We start from the raw sequence: 20,949 nt of genomic DNA on the forward strand, positions 1-20,949 counted from the left end.
TGCGCAGAGAGAAAGAAAGAGCGCAGAGAGAAAGAAAGAGCGCAGAGAGAGAGAAAGAAAGAGCGCAGAGAGAGAGAAAGAAAGAGCGCAGAGAGAGATAAAGAAAGAGCGCAGAGAGAGAAAAAGAAAGAGCGCAGAGAAAGAAAGAGCGCAGAGGGAGAGAGAAAGAGCGCAGAGAGAGAGAGAAAGAGCGCAGAGAGATAGAGAGCGCAGACAGAGAGAGAGCGCAGAGAGAGAGAAAGAAAGAGCGCAGAGAGAGAAAGAAAGTGCGCAGAGAGAAAGAAAGTGTGCAGAGAGAAAGAAAGAGCGCAGAGAGAAAGAAAGAGCGCAGAGAGAGAGAATGAAAGAGCGCAGAGAGAGAGAATCAAAGAGCGCAGAGAGAAAGAAAGAGAGCAGAGAGAGAAAGAAAGAGCGCAGAGAGAGAAAGAGCGCAGAGAGAGAGAGGAAGAAAGAGCGCAGAGAGAGAGAAAGAGCGCAGAGAAAGAAAGAGCGCAGAGATAGAGAGGAAGAAAGAGTGCAGAGAGAGAGAGCGCAGAGAGAGAGAGCGCAGAGAGAGAGAAAGAGCACAGAGAGAGAGAAAGAAAGAGCGCAGAGAGAGAGAGAGAGCGCAGAGAAAGAAAGAGCGCAGAGAGAGAAAGAAAGAGCTCAGAGAGAGAGAAAGAGCGCAGAGAGAGAGAGCGCAGAGAGAGAGAGAGCGCAGAGAGAGAGAGAGCGCAGAGAGAGAGAAAGAAAGAGCGCAGAGAGAGAAAGAAAGAGCGCAGAGAGAGAGAGAGCGCAGAGAGAGAGAAAGAAAGAGCGCAGAGAGAGAGAAAGAAAGAGCGCAGAGAGAGAAAGAAAGAAAGAGCGCAGAGAGAGAGAGAGCGCAGAGAGAGAGGAACAAAGAGCGCAGAGAGAGAGAGAGCACAGAGAGAGAGAGAAAGAGCGCAGACAGAGAGAGAGTGCAGAGAGAGAGAGAGCGCAGAGAGAGCGAAAGAAAGAGCGCAGAGAGAGAAAGAAAGAGCGCAGAGAGAGAGAAAGAGCGCAGAGAGAGAGAAAGAAAGAGCGCAGAGAGAGAGAAAGAAAGAGCGCAGAGAGAGAAAGAAAGAGCGCAGAGAGAGAAAGAAAGAGCGCAGAGAGAGAGAGCGCAGAGAGAGAGAGCGCAGAGAGAAAGAAAGAGCGCAGAGAGAGAGAAAGAGCGCAGAGAGAGAGAAAGAAAATGCGCAGAGAGAAAGAAAGAGCGCAGAGAGAAAGAAAGAGCGCAGAGAGAAAGAAAGAGCGCAGAGAGAGAGAAAGAAAGAGCGTAGAGAGAGAGAGAAAGAAAGAGCGCAGAGAGAGAAAGAAAGAGCGCAGAGAGAGAAAGAACGAGCGCAGAGAGAGAAAGAAAGAAAGAGCGCAGAGAAAGAAAGAAAGAGCGCAGAGTGAGAAAGAAAGAGCGCAGAGAGAGAGAAAGAGCGCAGAGAGAGAGAAAGAAAGAGCGCAAAGAGAGAGAAAGAAAGAGCGCAGAGAGAGAAAGAAAGAAAGAGCGCAGAGAGAGAGAGAGCGCAGAGAGAGAGGAACAAAGAGCGCAGAGAGAGAGAGAGCACAGAGAGAGAGAGAAAGAGCGCAGACAGAGAGAGAGTGCAGAGAGAGAGAGAGAGCGTAGAGAGAGCGAAAGAAAGAGCGCAGAGAGAGAGAAAGAAAGAGCGCAGAGAGAGAGAAAGAAAGAGCGCAGAGAGAGAGAAAGAGCGCAGAGAGAGAGAAAGAGCGCAGAGAGAGAGAAAGAAAGAGCGCAGAGAGAGAGAAAGAAAGAGCGCAGAGAGAGAAAGAAAGAGCGCAGAGAGAGAAAGAAAGAGCGCAGAGAGAGAGAGCGCAGAGAGAGAGAGCGCAGAGAGAAAGAAAGAGCGCAGAGAGAGAGAAAGAGCGCAGAGAGAGAGAAAGAAAATGCGCAGAGAGAAAGAAAGAGCGCAGAGAGAAAGAAAGAGCACAGAGAGAGAGAAAGAAAGAGCGTAGAGAGAGAGAAAGAAAGAGCGCAGAGAGAGAAAGAAAGAGCGCAGAGAGAGAAATAACGAGCGCAGAGAGAAAGAAAGAAAGAGCGCAGAGAGAGAAAGAAAGAGCGCAGAGAGAGAAAGAAAGAAAGACCGCAGAGAGAGAGAGAGAGTGCAGAGAGAGAGAGGAACAAAGAGCGCAGAGAGAGAGAGAGAGCGCAGAGAGAGAGAGAAAGAGCGCAGACAGAGAGAGAGCGCAGAGAGAGAGAGAGCGCGCAGAGAGAGCGAAAGAAAGAGCGCAGAGAGAGAAAGAAAGAACGCAGAGAGAGAGAGCGCAGAGAGAGAGAGCGCAGAGAGAAAGAAAGAGCACAGAGAGAGAGAAATAGCGCAGAGAGAGAGAAATAGCGCAGAGAGAGAAAGAAAGAGCGCAGAGAGAAAGAAAGAGCGCAGAGAGAGAGAAAGAAAGAGCGGAGAGAGAGAAAGAAAGAGCGCAGAGAGAGAGATAGAAAGAGCGCAGAGAGAGAAAGAAAGAGCGCAGAGAGAGAAAGAAAGAGCGCAGAGAGAGAAAGAAAGAGCGCAGAGAGAGAGCGCAGAGAGAAAGAAAGAGCGCAGAGAGAGAAAAAGAAAATGCGCAGAGAGAAAGAAAGAGCGCAGAGAGAGAAAGAAAGAAAGAGCGCAGAGAGAGAAAGAAAGAGCGCAGAGAGAGAGAGCGCAGAGAGAGAGAGCACAGAGAGAAAGAAAGAGCGCAGAGAGAGAGAACTAGCGCAGAGAGAGAGAAATAGCGCAGAGAGAGAAAAAGTACGCAGAGAGAAAGAAAGAGCGCAGAGAGAAAGAAAGAGCGCAGAGAGAGAGAAAGAAAGAGAGCAGAGAGAGATAAAGAAAGAGAGCAGAGAGAGAAAGAAAGAGCGTAGAGAGAAAGAAAGAGCGCAGAGAGAGAGAGAAAGAAAGAGCGCAGAGAGAGAAAGAAAGAAAGAGCGCAGAGAGAGAGAAAGCGCAGAGAGAGAGAGAGCGCAGAGAGAGAGAGAGAGCGCAGAGAGAGAGAAAGAAAGAGCGCAGAGAGAGAGAAAGAGCGCAGAGAGAGAAAGAAAGAAAGAGCGCAGAGAGAGAGAAAGAGCGCAGAGAGAGAGAAAGAGCGCAGAGAGAGAGAAAGAGCGCAGAGAGAGAGAAAGAGCGCAGAGAGAGAGAAAGAAAGAGCGCAGAGAGAGAGAAAGAAAGAGCGCAGAGAGAGAGAAAGAAAGAGCGCAGAGAGAGAAAGAAAGAGCGCAGAGAGAGAAAGAAAGAGCGCAGAGAGAGAAAGAAAGAGCGCAGAGAGAGAGCGCAGAGAGAAAGAAAGAGCGCAGAGAGAGAAAAAGAAAATGCGCAGAGAGAAAGAAAGAGCGCAGAGAGAGAAAGAAAGAAAGAGCGCAGAGAGAGAAAGAAAGAGCGCAGAGAGAGAGAGCGCAGAGAGAGAGAGCACAGAGAGAAAGAAAGAGCGCAGAGAGAGAGAAATAGCGCAGAGAGAGAGAAATAGCGCAGAGAGAGAGAAAAAGTGCGCAGAGAGAAAGAAAGAGCGCAGAGAGAAAGAAAGAGCGCAGAGAGAGAGAAAGAAAGAGAGCAGAGAGAGATAAAGAAAGAGAGCAGAGAGAGAAAGAAAGAGCGTAGAGAGAGAAAGAAAGAGTGCAGAGAGAGAGAGAAAGAAAGAGCGCAGAGAGAGAAAGAAAGAGCGCAGAGAGAGAGAGAGCACGCAGAGAGAGAGAGCGCAGAGAGAAAGAAAGAGCGCAGAGAGAGAGAAAGAAAGAGCGCAGAGAGAGAAAGAAAGAGCGCAGAGAGAGAGAAAGAAAGAGCGCAGAGAGAAAGAAAGAGCGCAGAGAGAGAGAAAGAAAGAGCGCAGAGAGAGAAAGAAAGAGCGCAGTGAGAGAGAAAGAAAGAGCGCAGAGAGAGAAAGAAAGAGCGCAGAGAGAGAGAGAGCGCAGAGAGAGAGAGCGCAGAGAGAGAATGAAAGAAAAAGCGCAGAGAGAGAAAGAAAGAGCGCAGAGAGAGAAAGAAAGAAAGAGCGCAGAGAGAGAGAAAGCGCAGAGAGAGAGAGAGCGCAGAGAGAGTGTGAAGGTAGAAAAGACCATATGAATATATGTTTATCCATATTTCCAAGTGTTATGTAACTCAGCCTTATAAAACAGATATTCTACAGTAAAGATGGCGCCTGTATCCGGGACCGCACCCTGAGAGCATCCTGGAATGAATGCTCCGGCTGATACAATCAACTGATGTGCTGTCATGAGTCTCCCACGAGCTGATCACGCACCCATGCACGAGGGAATGTATGCGCCCCAGGGAGCAATGTGTACCAATGAGAGACAACAGCGTGTCCCGGAGCAAGATATATCTGGCTAAAACCCAACCCCCTGCCTCGCCCCATTGTAAGCTATATGAACTGTGTGAGCTGAACAATAAAGCAGCAGTTCCTGTGTTACCCCCGGGATAACGCATGTACTGAGATAGAAGCTGAACCTTGTGTCAGAGTCTTTCTTAGTGAGCTAGCGCATGCATGACTGAATTTGGAGCAAGTAACTGAAGAGAGAGACCCTGATATAGTGAGATTCACGACCTCATTATTTGGCGCCCAACGTGGAAGGTGGGAGCGTGACTCCGGCTCACCACGAGAGACTGACCTGTCGCTGATTTTGCTTCCGAGACCGTGACACACCGAACCGAGGACTGATCACCCTCATTGTCAAGGTAAGCTCTTGCATACAATTTGTGTGTTATCTTGCCTATGACAAGTCGGTGGGTTGCTGCCTGGGTAGTATAATCTGTTTAGGTCTTTCACTCACGTTGATGTGATACAACGGTGTGATCTTTAGAGTCGCGCTCTGTTTAGAACTGTTAAAAATATCATACTCTTCAGTTGCTTGTGGTCACCTATAAGTTGCTAAATTGTACGAATGTTTGCATGTTATATATGTTAGTCAGTGCCGCAAGTGGGAGCCCGAAGTGGAGTGGGATTTTTGTCGGCTGACTGGAGGTCGTATATGTATGTGTATTAATGCATTAGTGTTGGGAATTTAAGAGACCGAGTGGGTATTAATGAGGAAAATGATTGCGGGTTGTCTGACTGATTTTCTGACCAGTAATTGCAAAATCCCTGAATGAAAGTGCAGGCTGTCAGCCCAGTACAGGGGGAACAGGACAGGCACTGAGATTCTGAGGGCAGTAACCTAACAGTGGTTCCCTCGAGACGTTGAGATAATACTCTGTCTCCGGTACCGGGTGTCTGGGGTCAGGGACCCGACGTCTGAGGGCGGTAACCCAACCAGTGGTTCCCTCGAGACGGTGACACAGGACCGGCCACGGGATATTAGTGGGACGAACAGAGAATTCAGAGATGTTGCACTTATTTAAGAAAAAACATGTGTTGCCCACAGGGGCACAGACAGCACTAGATTTAGTCTGCACTCGAGAAGGAAAGAAATATACCAAACATGCTACTAATCTATATAAACTGGCGGGAGTCCCGCCTACGGGAAGATTGCAACCCAGCATATGGTCTAAAATGATAACCGAATCCCGGGGAACGCTGGAAGACAAAGGTCTTTTAGAGGTAGCACAGGCTCATCTCCGAGTAGCGGGAAAATTGTGTGATGAAGGTTATGAAGAAGTACGGGGGGAGGGTGGATCAGAAAATACTGATCCCCTATATGGATATATGAAGCCTGTTAAAGCTGAGGAAACCCCATATCCGCCGCCATACCAAGATGGCGCCCGCCCTAGTACAAAGGGGTGGGTCTGTCACCATTGTGGTATGCAAAATCCGGAATGGCGGAGTTTCTGCTATAATTGTGGTGTGCCCCGTCCCGGCCCACCGCCCATCTCATCCGAGAAGTCCGCCCCTTCCGCTCCCGCCCAGACGCCCCCTCCCGCCCCTCTATATCCTATCCTCACCCCTTCCGGTTCTTTCTACCAAGGCCCGGATACAGGAAAAGGGTATGGTGACACGCAAGGCCTTAAGCCTGCTGGAACGCAAGGCCCCGTGATCAGTGAAACGCATGACGTTATATCCGCGTTACAAGTACTTTTTCCTTCGGTCAATGTCCCCTCGCTCCAACAAATTATGAATACCCCGGAAGCCCGCGCTGTACTCGACAGGCAGCGACAGGCCGTAGCACCTGAGGAGCAATCAGACTCTGACACATCAGATCAAGCGGAATTCGACCAAATATTAGATTCTAACCCGCTACCCACCTCCACGCCCAGGGCCCCGCCGCTCACGAGAATCAACCCCAAACCAATAATTTCTGCTAAACCGCCGCCATCTGGTATGCGTCCACGGGCACCGGAACAATGGTTTCCGGCCCTTTCCAAACCGTTTACCACACCACGGGGTAACCAAGTTAACGTCAGTATAGGTATCGGGGACATAACAACAGCAGCGGTAGATGTAATAGTCAACCCCGCCAACTCACAGCTCCAACACAAAGGTGGGCTGGCCAGAGGTATCTCACTGGCCGCCGGCCCCTCCATGCAGAGGGATTGCAACGAAATTATTTCAAAAACAGGCCCGATACCTCCGGGGGAAATTGCTGTCACTGGTCCCGGTAATTTACCCGTAGGCCGTATAATACATGCTGTAGGCCCCCAGTATGACCCTGACTTCACCGACTTATGTGAATCTCAATTAAGGTCCGTCATTTGGAATACTCTAATTCATTTGTCAGACCAGGCCTGTGTTGAGCGCGGAATCTCTTCCGTTGCTTTCCCTTTGGTATCCACTGGATTATTCCGGTACCCACTAGAACCTGCCGCGAAGATTATTGTAGATACCATACGAGAATTTATAGCCACCCAATCTACCCAACTCTCCGAGATCAGAATAGTTACTGATAAACCTGAAAGAATGCCAGCCCTTATGTCCGCTTTGCAATCCAAGGGCCCGCTTACAGATGATATAGTACCCTCGGCAGTGCCCCCTCTTCCCGGATCCCAGGTTTATCACACCCAGGGGAAATCAGTTATAAAACCAGAGCCAGCCGCGGAGGGTCAACACACCGCTATGACAGACAATACACCGCGTAATGTCACCAAGCTTGGTCTTCAGTATGTTACGTTCACCCCTACACAAGTTTCCACTCTGGTGTCTGGTCTACCTGACCCGGAGAAACAACCTATGCCGTTCTACAGACGAATGTGCCAGATACAGAAAACCTACGGATGCACCTGGCAGGATCTACAATCTCTCACGGAGATTAAATGCACAGACAGTTTCCTGCCACTGATGGCCCCGGCATTTGACCAGAGTCAGTCACAACCTATTGATACATACTCTTCGGGACTCACTTATTGTCAGCAACTCAAACTCTGGGCCCAGGAAGCACTCACAGAGTTACAGGGCTCACTCCAAGAGATCACACAACAAACGGATGAATCAGTGGAGCAGTATGGCTCCAGGATCAGAATACTGTTCGAAGATCTTGGCTTTGCCACTCAAGCCAAGGCTCACCGTATGATCCTGACAAAGGCTTTTATAGACGGACTCAACGAACAGCTGAAAGACAAAATTATGTCAATACGCCCAGATTGTATTGGGGGAACATTACAAGACGCTATATTAGTAGCTAAAGGTTTTGCCCGGTCACAAGCAAAGGAACTGAAAGACAAAGGGAAAAAGAAAGCACTTGCTCTAATGATGCAAGAAAATGAATGCACTGATGCGGTCTTATGTCCATCCCTCGCTACCTCGCCTCCCACACCTGCTCCCTTCCCTTCTCCACCCGCCCCCGCCCCTTTCCAACACCCCAGTAACAACCCATACCCGCCCCCTCCCTTCCCTCCTTACCCACAGTCCTACCCTTACCCTGCCCCTGCCCCGGCCTACACTCCCTATTATCCACAGCCCACCCCCCAACAAGGATACTACCCAAACAATGGGCCTCGGCAAGACCGGAGGCAAAGTGGGGGAGGCTGCAGCCAAGGTGGACCAACCTGCTGGAACTGTGGAATAGTTGGACATGTTAGGAGAGAATGTAGGAAGCCCAGACCAGACCAACTACCTGAGGGACCTCCACCCCGGTCCTGAAAGGGGGGACAACCTGGGACCGCCATGGCAGCAGTGGGGCAAACTGCTGTTTGTGGGAAAGTCACTCTCACAGTAGCAGAGGTCCCTATGGATTTCCTGGTGGACTCAGGGGCGTCCACGTCCGTTATATCCAAAAAATTGCTCCCCCCCACTATAGAACTTTCCGATGATTGGATGACATCAATGGGGGTAGAGGGAAAACCGCAAAACAGCCGCCTTACTGTTCCTGTACCTCTCGGACCGTTCTCAGAAGTCGCTGCTAGATTTCTGGTATCGAACACCTGCCCTCTAAATCTATTAGGGTCCGATATTTTACAAAGACTAAGGGCAAATATTTTATATGATGAGTGCGGCATGCAACTTATTCTCCATCGCCCGGAAGGGGGAGACACCCCCCCAGATATCTGCATCATCCGAGCTTTACCGCTGATGCTGTTACAAGAACAATCCAACCCAAATACTGGTTTCCCCAGCCATATTGAACCTCAAGTTTCTTCTAGTTTATGGTCTGTGGGACCTGAAGATGTGGGGCTTCTTCCCGTTCCCCCAGTGGTTGTACAGATGAAACCTGGAGTCCCTTACCCAAGAATCCCGCAATACCCTCTCAAAGCTGCACAGGAAGCCAGTCTGAAGATACAAATTCATGCATATTTGGAGAAAGGGGTGCTCAGGTATTGCACTTCACCTTGCAATACTCCTCTGTTTCCTGTCAAGAAGAAAAGTGTCAAAGGTCAACCTGATAAATATCGATTGGTACAAGATCTGCGTGCTGTCAATGCGGCAACAATACTGGAAACCCCTGTTGTCCCCAATCCGAATACTCTCCTCAGCGGAGTCCCTCCCGAGGCCAGTCTCTTCACAGTTATAGACCTGGCCAATGCTTTTTTCAGTGTTCCCCTTCATGTGGACTCCCAATTTTTATTTTCTTTTACTTTCCAAGGAGCTCAACTGACATGGACAAGAATACCCCAAGGGGCCCAGAATAGCCCTAACCAGTTTTCCCAAGCTTTGAAACTCTCTCTTTCACCATGGGTGTTAGCTCACCCTGAAGCTACGCTACTCCAGTATGTTGATGACCTTCTGCTATGTGGCCCAATCGACAGCCAACAGATGGAATCACTCTCCGTCTCCCTGTTGCAGCATCTGTCCTCCATCCAATGTAAAGTCTCTAAGTCAAAACTCCAATGGTGCCTCCCTAAGGTCGTTTTTCTGGGGCATTGTATATCACAAGGAATCAGACATCTGACAGATGAAAGGAAACAAGCTATTGTATCTGTCTCTTATCCATCCACAATCAGCCAACTGCAATCATTCCTTGGACTTATCACCTACTGTAGACAGTGGATACCTGACGCTTCCAGGCTTATGCAACCGCTATATGATGCGCTGAAAACTGGCCCCAAGGAAGACGATGTGGCCGACCCAGTTGCCTATCAATTATATCGACGCTGTTTCAATCTTCTGAAGGAAGCCATTTCAAGTGCACCAGCACTGGGCCTTCCAGATTATACCAAGCCATTCAATCTATATGTGTCCGAGCAGGAAGGCCATGCTTCTGGAGTTCTTACACAATCCCATCGGGAAAAACAGCGCCCTGTCGGTTACTACTCCTGCAGGCTGGATCCGGTTGCACGTACTTCTCCGAGTTGTCTCAAAGCCGCCCATTCCGCCCAAGTACTGCTGGATAAAGTGGCGGACATCACTCTCGGACATGATGTTATTATTCAAGCTCCACATGACTTGGCTGCTGTTCTCTCGCTGACATTACCTCGACATCTCTCGCATCAACGCCATTTGAGACTTCAGTGCTCATTGCTTCTTCCGTCTTACGTTTCTTTTCAACGATGTACCACTATCAACCCGGCAACTCTTCTGCCACATATCCCAAAGGGGAGAGAGGAACCAATGGAAGAACCGAACCCCTCAAGTTCACCGATGTCCCCCCATGACTGTTTACTCACCCTACAGCAAGACACATCGGAACCACAGAATATGTCTACTACTGCCATCTCAGGCGCTGACCTAGAACTCTGGACAGATGGCTCAAGGTATGCCGATGATAGCGGCAGATTTCATACCGGTTTTGCCGTCACCACGGAGAAAGAGATTCTGCATGCTGAAGCATTACCACCAGGCAGGTCGGCCCAGGAAGCAGAACTAATCGCATTACAAACAGCATTAGAAATGGCAGAAGGCAAACGGGTGAATATAAGAACAGACTCACGATATGCTTTTGGCATTGCCCATGATTTTGGTACCATCTGGAGAAATAGAGGATTTATAACCTCCTCAGGAACACCGGTGAAGCATGCCGCTCTTATCCAAGGGCTCATGGAAGCTATGGGACTACCTATCCAGGTAGCGGTTCTCAAAGTCAAGGCACATGGAAAAGTAGACAGCACAGAAGCAAGAGGAAATCAATTAGCTGACCAAGCTGCCAAACAAGCCGCCTTGGGATCTGTGTCAGAGAGATGGCTAGCAATAGAAGCCACGGAAGTAGCAATGGTGAGCACACGGGCACAAGAGAGGAAGCGAGAAGAAATGGAGGCACAAATCAAAGCTGAAGAATTTCCCGAAATTAATACAGCACGACCTCCAGTTATTAAACTACAACAGGGACAGGCAAAGGTATTACCGGAAGAAAAGAAACAGTGGAGGAAAGATGGGGCGACAGTGGAAAAGAAAACTGGCCTATGGAAGAAGGACAATGTATACTGTCTCCCAAGAAGGATGTATCCAGCCGTAGCAACATGGGCACATGGGGCCACACACCGAGGAAAGAATCAAGCCCTAGCATATGTGAGAAAATTCTACCATGCTCCTGGAATCAGTACCACATTGGCCGCATATAATCGAGCCTGTCAGGTTTGTCAGACCTGTAATCCCAGCAGCACGCAGACCGTACCCACCCAGCATTTAGCCAAACCCGATTACCCATGGCAAAGAATCCAAGTGGACCATATTCACATGCCCCCGGCCGGGGGATACGAGTATGCATTGGTAGTAGTAGATATGTTTTCAGGATGGCCTGAAGCTTACCCAGTCAAGAATATGACGGCAAAGGTTACAGCTAAGAAAATGCTTATCGAAATAGCATGCAGATTTGGTATACCTGAGGTGATCGAAAGCGACCAAGGCCCAGCGTTCACGGCCTCTATTTTTGCGGAACTATGGTTTATGTTGGGAGCACACTTGGGACTCCACACTCCCTATCACCCACAAAGTTCGGGGAAAGTGGAAAGGATGAACGGCACACTGAAGACCAAACTACTTAAAATGAGTCAAGATCACCCCCTCCCCTGGCCAGATCTGTTGCCTATAGCATTATACCATGTCAGACACACGCCCCAGGCCAAACATGGGCTTACCCCATATGAAGTTCTGTTTGGGTCCCCTCCCCGGATACCAGAGATAGATAGTCAGGAATTACAAAAGGGTCAAGATAAAGTAGTACAATTTGTAATTTCACTTGCTCAAGAATTGTCTAACTCTCGTTCTGTAGTGTCTGCTTCTCTTCCAGAGTCCACAGGAGACACGGTACACCCCTTTCTACCTGGGGATAGCGTGTACCTAAAGAAACACGTGAGACCCGATTGTTTGGAGCCCAGATTTGAAGGTCCATATCGAGTTCTGCTGATCACACCTACAGCAGTGAAGCTTGAAGGGAAGGGACCGTGGATACACGCCTCTCACTGCAAAAAGTCTTCCGTAGAAGCTCCATAATGCATATCCTTTTTCTTGTTACGCTATTGATCACTGCTGAAGCTGCCCCAATCACTTTCTGGGTAAACACCTCCCTGCCCCTACAAACGTTTACAACTGATTTTTGTAAAGTTGCGGATTGTGGTGCTTATGACGAAAACCCCTTTTCCCTCACCTATATTAACTATGCATACAATCCCGCATATAGGTCAACATCTCCAGCACATAAGCAGGCCCAAATATATCTTTGTGTCACCAGTCCAGGAAATGAGTGGTGCAGATACTGGTCAAATGTAGGGTGGAACACAGGAGATGATTGGGCATATAGGCCAAAGGGGGGACTAGATAAGAAAGACAAGAATGGGAAATCTCTCCTTACCCGCCTAACCCTCACTAAGGGAACTTGGGATGCTACCAGATGCAAGGGTAAGGTACGACAAGGCTGTCTACCCTTTTATTTACAATTGGAAAGTCCTTCTGAGGGAGATATGGGAAAATATGTACTCGGAATGTTCGGGGGTTCTCTCACCACAAAGTTGGGACAAATAGAATTAAAAGATATAAAAAATAGACCTGTGCCGCCGACCTCCCAACCTAATAATAAAGAAAAACTAGATGCCCGAATTCAAGAGGTTTTACCAATTCCAGGGTTAACATGGGAAGATGTATTCCAAATAGAGACACAAACAGATATTAGGAAAAATATGTGGATAGAATGGGTAAAATACACTGTTAAAAGTTCTGGTCAGAATGTCAGCTGTATAGCCTGTGCAGCCGCTAATGCTCATCTAACTACGGTTCCTTTGTTACTCTCTGAGAATGAGACCGATTGTCTAATTGTTCTATTGAAAGGTGAGAACTCTACTGATTGTCCGGATTTAGTGCCCCTAATGTCAATAAAAACTAGTGTTAAACCCCCTAGGGAAGTTGTAGTACATAATGGAAATTATACATGTTTTATAGCAAATAACGATGCGGGAATAAAGCTAGGAAGATTTAACTCAGGGTTCTGCGCTTTTAACTCATCTATAACCTCTGCCGAACTCCAGAATCACACTGCACATATGTTTGATATATATTGGTTATGCGGAAATGGTAAACTCCGGAACATTCTACCCCCAGTGTGGCAAGGACAGTGTGCATTAGTTAAGGTAGTTATGCCTTTTAGAGTGCTCCCATGGGAACCAGAAGTACAGTACCTATCCAGGAAACCTCTCTCTTTGCCGCGGTCAAAAAGGAGTATTGAGACAGCTCTACAAAGTGATAATTTAGTATATAGAGATGCAATAGGGGTTCCAAGGGGGGTCCCTGATGAATTTAAGGCCCAAGACCAAATTTCCGCTGGATTCGCATCAATCATCCCACAAGTACAAATTAATAAAAATGTTGATTGGATCAATTATCTGTATTACAACCAACAGAGATTTATCAATTATAGTAGGGACGCTTTCCAAGGTATAATTGAGGAACTAGGACCAAATACCAGAATGACTCTTCAGAATCGTATGGCTTTGGATATGCTTTTAGCGGAAAAAGGGGGGGTATGTTCAATGTTCGGAGAAGAATGTTGCACGTTTATCCCAGAAAATTCTGTCATAGATGGAAAGACGGTCAAAGCACTCAACCAAATCAGAGATCTAGCAGCAGAAGTTAAGAGGAATTCAGGGGTGGATACCAGCTGGGCCAACTGGCTGGCAGATTGGGCTGGAGGCTGGAAGTCAATTCTCACGACTATTGGATTAATTTTGTTATGTTTATTTGTTTTTGCTATCCTTGTGCTTTGCTGTGTCATTCCTCTTTATCGGAAACTAATGTATAAAGTAGTTGGAGCAGAAACGATGATGAGTACAGGAAGTGAACTGGAATCATTTTTGCAAAATAAAAGTAAGCCGGATATGCCTACCCGAAGCCCCCCAAGACAGAAATATATTATGCGTAATTCTCTATTATAAGGATCAAGTTTTTGGGGAGAGAGACTCCTACGATGTTAACAGTCTTGATGGAAGGTATAAACATCTGTTAGGGATGTGTTGTGCCAGTAGTCAAGTGAAGAAATCCTTTCCCCTTCCCCGCATCGTAGGACAGCTTGTATCCCCCAGGGAGTGCATGGATAAGCATAGATTCAAGGGGGGATTGTGAAGGTAGAAAAGACCATATGAATATATGTTTATCCATATTTCCAAGTGTTATGTAACTCAGCCTTATAAAACAGATATTCTACAGTAAAGATGGCGCCTGTATCCGGGACCGCACCCTGAGAGCATCCTGGAATGAATGCTCCGGCTGATACAATCAACTGATGTGCTGTCATGAGTCTCCCAAGAGCTGATCACGCACCCATGCACGAGGGAATGTATGCGCCCCAGGGAGCAATGTGTACCAATGAGAGACAACAGCGTGTCCCGGAGCAAGATATATCTGGCTAAAACCCAACCCCCTGCCTCGCCCCATTGTAAGCTATATGAACTGTGTGAGCTGAACAATAAAGCAGCAGTTCCTGTGTTACCCCCGGGATAACGCATGTACTGAGATAGAAGCTGAACCTTGTGTCAGATTCTTTCTTAGTGAGCTAGCGCATGCATGACTGAATTTGGAGCAAGTAACTGAAGAGAGAGACCCTGATATAGTGAGATTCACGACCTCATTAAGAGAGAGAGCGCCGAGAGAGAGAGCGCAGAGAGAGAGAAAGAAAGAGCGCAGAGAGAGAGAAAGCGCAGAGAGAGAGAGAGCGCAGAGAGAGAGAGAGCGCAGAGAGAGAGAGCGCGCAGAGAGAGAAAGAAAGAGCGCAGAGAGAGAGAAAGAAAGAGCGCAGAGAGAGAGAGAAAGAAAGAGCGCAGAGAGAGAGAAAGCGCAGAGAGAGAGAGAGCGCAGAGAGAGAGAGAGCGCCGAGAAAGAGAGCGCAGAGAGAGAGAAAGAAAGAGCGCAGAGAGAAAGAAAGCGCAGAGAGAGAGAGAGCGCAGAGAGAGAGAGAGCGCAGAGAGAGAGAGAGCGCAGAGAGAGAGAGAGCGCAGAGAGAGAAAGAAAGAGCGCAGAGAGAGAGAGAGCGCAGAGAGAGAGAGAGAGCGCAGAGAGAGAGAAAGAAAGAGCGCAGAGAGAGAGAAAGAGCGCAGAGAGAGAGAGGAAGAAAGAGCGCAGAGAGAGAAAGAAAAAAAGAGCGCAGAGAGAGAGAAAGAGCGCAGAGAGAGAGAAAGAGCGCAGAGAGAGAGAAAGAGCGCAGAGAGAGAGAAAGAAAGAGCGCAGAGAGAGAGAAAGAAAGAGCGCAGAGAGAGAGAAAGAAAGAGCGCAGAGAGAGAAAGAAAGAGCGCAGAGAGAGAAAGAAAGAGCGCAGAGAGAGAAAGAAAGAGCGCAGAGAGAGAGCGCAGAGAGAAAGAAAGAGCGCAGAGAGAGAAAAAGAAAATGCGCAGAGAGAAAGAAAGAGCGCAGAGAGAGAAAGAAAGAAAGAGCGCAGAGAGAGAGAAATAGCGCAGAGAGAGAGAAATAGCGCAGAGAGAGAGAAAAAGTGCGCAGAGAGAAAGAAAGAGCGCAGAGAGAAAGAAAGAGCGCAGAGAGAGAGAAAGAAAGAGAGCAGAGAGAGATAAAGAAAGAGAGCAGAGAGAGAAAGAAAGAGCGTAGAGAGAGAAAGAAAGAGCGCAGAGAGAGAGAGAAAGAAAGAGCGCAGAGAGAGAAAGAAAGAGCGCAGAGAGAGAGAGAGCACGCAGAGAGAGAGAGCGCAGAGAGAAAGAAAGAGCGCAGAGAGAGAGAAAGAAAGAGCGCAGAGAGAGAGAAAGAAAGAGCGCAGAGAGAGAAAGAAAGAGCGCAGAGAGAGAGAAAGAAAGAGCGCAGAGAGAAAGAAAGAGCGCAGAAAGAGAGAAAGAAAGAGCGCAGAGAGAGAGAAAGAAAGAGCGCAGTGAGAGAGAAAGAAAGAGCGCAGAGAGAGAAAGAAAGAGCGCAGAGAGAGAGAGAGCGCAGAGAGAGAGAGCGCAGAGAGAGAGAAAGAAAAAGCGCAGAGAGAGAAAGAAAGAGCGCAGAGAGAGAAAGAAAGAAAGAGCGCAGAGAGAGAGAGCGCAGAGAGAGAGGGAAAGAGCGCAGAGAGAAAGAGAGCGCAGAGAGAGAGAGCGCAGAGAGAAAGAAAGAGCGATGAGAGAGAGAAAGAGCGCAGAGAGAGGAAGAAAGAGCGCAGAGAGAGAAAGAAAGAGCGCAGAGAGAGAAAGAAAGAGCGCAGAGAGAGAAAGAAAGAGCGCAGAGAGAGAAAGAAAGAGCGCAGAGAGAGAGAAAGAGCGCAGAGAGAGAGAAAGAGCGCAGAGAGAGAGAAAGAGCGCAGAGAGAGAGAAAGAAAGAGCGCAGAGAGAGAGAAAGAAAGAGCGCAGAGAGAAAGAAAGAGCGCTGAGAGAGAAAGAAAGAGCGCAGAGAGAGAGAGCGCAGAGAGAAAGAAAGAGCGCAGAGAGAGAGGAAGAAAATGCTCAGAGAGAAAGAAAGAGCGCAGAGAGAGAAAGAAAGAGCGCAGAGAGAGAAAGAAAGAGCGCAGAGATAGAGAAAGAGCGCAGAGAGAGAGAAAGAAAGAGCGCAGAGAGAGAGAAAGAAAGAGCGCAGAGAGAGAAAGAAAGAAAGAGCGCAGAGAGAGAGAGAGAGAGCGCAGAGAGAGAGGAACAAAGAGCGCAGAGAGAGAGAGAAAGAGCGCAGAGAGAGAGAGAAAGAACACAGAGAGAAATAGAGCGCAGACAGAGAGAGAGCGCAGAGAGAGAGCGCAGAGAGAGAGCGAAAGAAAGAGCGCAGAGAGAGAGAAAGAGCGCTAGAGAAAGAAAAAGCGCAGAGAGAGAGAGGAAGAAAGAGCGCAGAGAGAGAAAGAAAGAAAGAGCGCAGAGAGAGAAAGAAAAAGCGCAGAGAGAGAGAGCACAGAGAGAGAGAGCGCAGAGAGAGAGAGCGCAGAGAGAAAGAAAGAGCGCAGAGAGAGAGAAATAGCGCAGAGAGAGAGAAAGAAAGTGCGCAGAGAGAGAGAAAGAAAGAGCGCAGAGAGAGAAAGAAAGAAAGAGCGCAGAGAAAGAAAGAAAGAGTGCAGAGAGAGAAAGAAAGAGCGCAGAGAGAGAGAAAGAAAGAGCGTAGAGAGAGAGAGAAAGAAAGAGCGCAGAGAGAGAAAGAAAGAGCGCAGAGAGAGAAAGAACGAGCGCAGAGAGAGAAAGAAAGAAAGAGCGCAGAGAAAGAAAGAAAGAGCGCAGAGTGAGAAAGAAAGAGCGCAGAGAGAGAGAAAGAGCGCAGAGAGAGAGAAAGAAAGAGCGCAAAGAGAGAGAAAGAAAGAGCGCAGAGAGAGAAAGAAAGAAAGAGCGCAGAGAGAGAGAGAGCGCAGAGAGAGAGGAACAAAGAGCGCAGAGAGAGAGAGAGAGAGCACAGAGAGAGAGAGAAAGAGCGCAGACAGAGAGAGAGTGCAGAGAGAGAGAGAGAGCGTAGAGAGAGCGAAAGAAAGAGCGCAGAGAGAGAGAAAGAAAGAGCGCAGAGAGAGAAAGAAAGAGCGCAGAGAGAGAGAAAGAGCGCAGAGAGAGAGAAAGAGCGCAGAGAGAGAGAAAGAAAGAGCGCAGAGAGAGAGAAAGAAAGAGCGCAGAGAGAGAAAAAAAGAGCGCAGAGAGAGAAAGAAAGAGCGCAGAGAGAGAGAGCGCAGAGAGAGAGCGCAGAGAGAAAGAAAGAGCGCAGAGAGAGAGAAAGAGCGCAGAGAGAGAGAAAGAAAATGCGCAGAGAGAAAGAAAGAGCGCAGAGAGAAAGAAAGAGCGCAGAGAGAGAGAAAGAAAGAGCGTAGAGAGAGAGAAAGAAAGAGCGCAGAGAGAGAAAGAAAGAGCGCAGAGAGAGAAAGAACGAGCGCAGAGAGAGAAAGAAAGAAAGAGCGCAGAGAGAGAAAGAAAGAGCGCAGAGAGAGAAAGAAAGAAAGACCGCAGAGAGAGAGAGAGTGCAGAGAGAGAGGAACAAAGAGCGCAGAGAGAGAGAGAGAGCGCAGAGAGAGAGAGAAAGAGCGCAGACAGAGAGAGAGCGCAGAGAGAGAGAGAGAGCGCAGAGAGAGCGAAAGAAAGAGCGCAGAGAGAGAAAGAAAGAACGCAGAGAGAGAGAGCGCAGAGAGAGAGAGCGCAGAGAGAAAGAAAGAGCACAGAGAGAGAGAAATAGCGCAGAGAGAGAGAAATAGCGCAGAGAGAGAAAGAAAGAGCGCAGAGAGAAAGAAAGAGCGCAGAGAGAGAGAAAGAAGAGCGAAGAGAGAGAGAAAGAAAAAGCGCAGAGAGAGAGATAGAAAGAGCGCAGAGAGAGAAAGAAAGAGCGCAGAGAGAGAAAGAAAGAGCGCAGAGAGAGAAAGAAAGAGCGCAGAGAGAGAGCGCAGAGAGAAAGAAAGAGCGCAGAGAGAGAAAAAGAAAATGCGCAGAGAGAAAGAAAGAGCGCAGAGAGAGAAAGAAAGAAAGAGCGCAGAGAGAGAAAGAAAGAGCGCAGAGAGAGAGAGCGCAGAGAGAGAGAGCACAGAGAGAAAGAAAGAGCGCAGAGAGAGAGAACTTGCGCAGAGAGAGAGAAATAGCGCAGAGAGAGAGAAAAAGTACGCAGAGAGAAAGAAAGAGCGCAGAGAGAAAGAAAGAGCGCAGAGAGAGAGAAAGAAAGAGAGCAGAGAGAGATAAAGAAAGAGAGCAGAGAGAGAAAGAAAGAGCGTAGAGAGAGAAAGAAAGAGCGCAGAGAGAGAGAGAGAAAGAAAGAGCGCAGAGAGAGAAAGAAAGAAAGAGCGCAGAGAGAGAGAAAGCGCAGAGAGAGAGAGAGCGCAGAGAGAGAGAGAGAGCGCAGAGAGAGAGAAAGAAAGAGCGCAGAGAGAGAGAAAGAGCGCAGAGAGAGAAAGAAAGAAAGAGCGCAGAGAGAGAGAAAGATGCACAGAGAGAGAGAAAGAGCGCAGAGAGAGAGAAAGCGCAGAGAGAGAGAGAGCGCAGAGAGAGAGAGAGAGCGCAGAGAGAGAGAAAGAAAGAGCGCAGAGAGAGAGAAAGAGCGCAGAGAGAGAAAGAAAGAAAGAGCGCAGAGAGAGAGAAAGAGCGCAGAGAGAGAGAAAGAGCGCAGAGAGAGAGAAAGAGCGCAGAGAGAGAGAAAGAGCGCAGAGAGAGAGAAAGAAAGAGCGCAGAGAGAGAGAAAGAAAGAGCGCAGAGAGAGAGAAAGAAAGAGCGCAGAGAGAGAAAGAAAGAGCGCAGAGAGAGAAAGAAAGAGCGCAGAGAGAGAAAGAAAGAGCGCAGAGAGAGAGCGCAGAGAGAAAGAAAGAGCGCAGAGAGAGAAAAAGAAAATGCGCAGAGAGAAAGAAAGAGCGCAGAGAGAGAAAGAAAGAAAGAGCGCAGAGAGAGAAAGAAAGAGCGCAGAGAGAGAGAGCGCAGAGAGAGAGAGCACAGAGAGAAAGAAAGAGCGCAGAGAGAGAGAAATAGCGCAGAGAGAGAGAAATAGCGCAGAGAGAGAGAAAAAGTGCGCAGAGAGAAAGAAAGAGCGCAGAGAGAAAGAAAGAGCGCAGAGAGAGAGAAAGAAAGAGAGCAGAGAGAGATAAAGAAAGAGAGCAGAGAGAGAAAGAAAGAGCGTAGAGAGAGAAAGAAAGAGCGCAGAGAGAGAAAGAAAGAGCGCAGAGAGAGAAAGAAAGAGCGCAGAGAGAGAGAGAGCACGCAGAGAGAGAGAGCGCAGAGAGAAAGAAAGAGCGCAGAGAGAGAGAAAGAAAGAGCGCAGAGAGAGAGAAAGAAAGAGCGCAGAGAGAGAAAGAAAGAGCGCAGAGAGAGAGAAAGAAAGAGCGCAGAGAGAAAGAAAGAGCGCAGAGAGAGAGAAAGAAAGAGCGCAGAGAGAGAGAAAGAAAGAGCGCAGTGAGAGAGAAAGAATGAGCGCAGAGAGAGAAAGAAAGAGCGCAGAGAGAGAGAGAGCGCAGAGAGAGAGAGAGCGCAGAGAGAGAATGAAAGAAAAAGCGCAGAGAGAGAAAGAAAGAGCGCAGAGAGAGAAAGAAAGAAAGAGCGCAGAGAGAGAGAAAGCGCAGAGAGAGAGAGAGCGCAGAGAGAGAGAGAGCGCCGAGAGAGAGAGCGCAGAGAGAGAGAAAGAAAGAGCGCAGAGAGAGAGAAAGCGCAGAGAGAGAGAGAGCGCAGAGAGAGAGAGCGCAGAGAGAGAGAGCGCGCAGAGAGAGAAAGAAAGAGCGCAGAGAGAGAGAAAGAAAGAGCGCAGAGAGAGAGAGAAAGAAAGAGCGCAGAGAGAGAGAAAGCGCAGAGAGAGAGAGAGCGCAGAGAGAGAGAGAGTGCCGAGAGAGAGAGCGCAGAGAGAGAGAAAGAAAGAGCGCAGAGAGAAAGAAAGCGCAGAGAGAGAGAGAGCGCAGAGAGAGAGAGAGCGCAGAGAGAGAAAGAAAGAAAGAGCGCAGAGAGAGAGAAAGCGCAGAGAGAGAGAGAGCGCAGAGAGAGAGAGAGAGCGCAGAGAGAGAGAAAGAAAGAGCGCAGAGAGAGAGAAAGAGCGCAGAGAGAGAGAGGAAGAAAGAGCGCAGAGAGAGAAAGAAAGAAAGAGCGCAGAGAGAGAGAAAGAGCGCAGAGAGAGAGAAAGAGCGCAGAGAGAGAGAAAGAGCGCAGAGAGAGAGAAAGAAAGAGCGCAGAGAGAGAGAAAGAAAGAGCGCAGAGAGAGAGAAAGAAAGAGCGCAGAGAGAGAAAGAAAGAGCGCAGAGAGAGAAAGAAAGAGCGCAGAGAGAGAAAGAAAGAGCGCAGAGAGAGAGCGCAGAGAGAAAGAAAGAGCGCAGAGAGAGAAAAAGAAAATGCGCAGAGAGAAAGAAAGAGCGCAGAGAGAGAAAGAAAGAAAGAGCGCAGAGAGAGAGAAATAGCGCAGAGAGAGAGAAATAGCGCAGAGAGAGAGAAAAAGTGCGCAGAGAGAAAGAAAGAGCGCAGAGAGAAAGAAAGAGCGCAGAGAGAGAGAAAGAAAGAGAGCAGAGAGAGATAAAGAAAGAGAGCAGAGAGAGAAAGAAAGAGCGTAGAGAGAGAAAGAAAGAGCGCAGAGAGAGAGAGAAAGAAAGAGCGCAGAGAGAGAAAGAAAGAGCGCAGAGAGAGAGAGAGCACGCAGAGAGAGAGAGCGCAGAGAGAAAGAAAGAGCGCAGAGAGAGAGAAAGAAAGAGCGCAGAGAGAGAGAAAGAAAGAGCGCAGAGAGAGAAAGAAAGAGCGCAGAGAGAGAGAAAGAAAGAGCGCAGAGAGAAAGAAAGAGCGCAGAGAGAGAGAAAGAAAGAGCGCAGAGAGAGAGAAAGAAAGAGCGCAGTGAGAGAGAAAGAAAGAGCGCAGAGAGAGA

General features: G+C 48.4%; 1 protein-coding gene across 1 annotated transcript; it reads left to right on the forward strand.

The window, feature by feature from the left end:
• The first annotated feature begins 7,879 nt into the window (after positions 1-7,879).
• LOC142481470 (protein NYNRIN-like) lies at positions 7,880-13,089 on the forward strand. The gene has a single exon (XM_075582878.1). It carries the CDS (start codon positions 8,017-8,019, stop codon positions 11,713-11,715), a length of 3,699 nt encoding a protein of 1,232 aa, XP_075438993.1. The 5' UTR covers positions 7,880-8,016; the 3' UTR covers positions 11,716-13,089.
• The last annotated feature ends 7,860 nt before the right edge of the window (positions 13,090-20,949 follow it).

This window comes from Ascaphus truei, unplaced genomic scaffold (assembly GCF_040206685.1).
Source record: "Ascaphus truei isolate aAscTru1 unplaced genomic scaffold, aAscTru1.hap1 HAP1_SCAFFOLD_269, whole genome shotgun sequence".
NCBI lineage: Eukaryota > Metazoa > Chordata > Amphibia > Anura > Ascaphidae > Ascaphus > Ascaphus truei.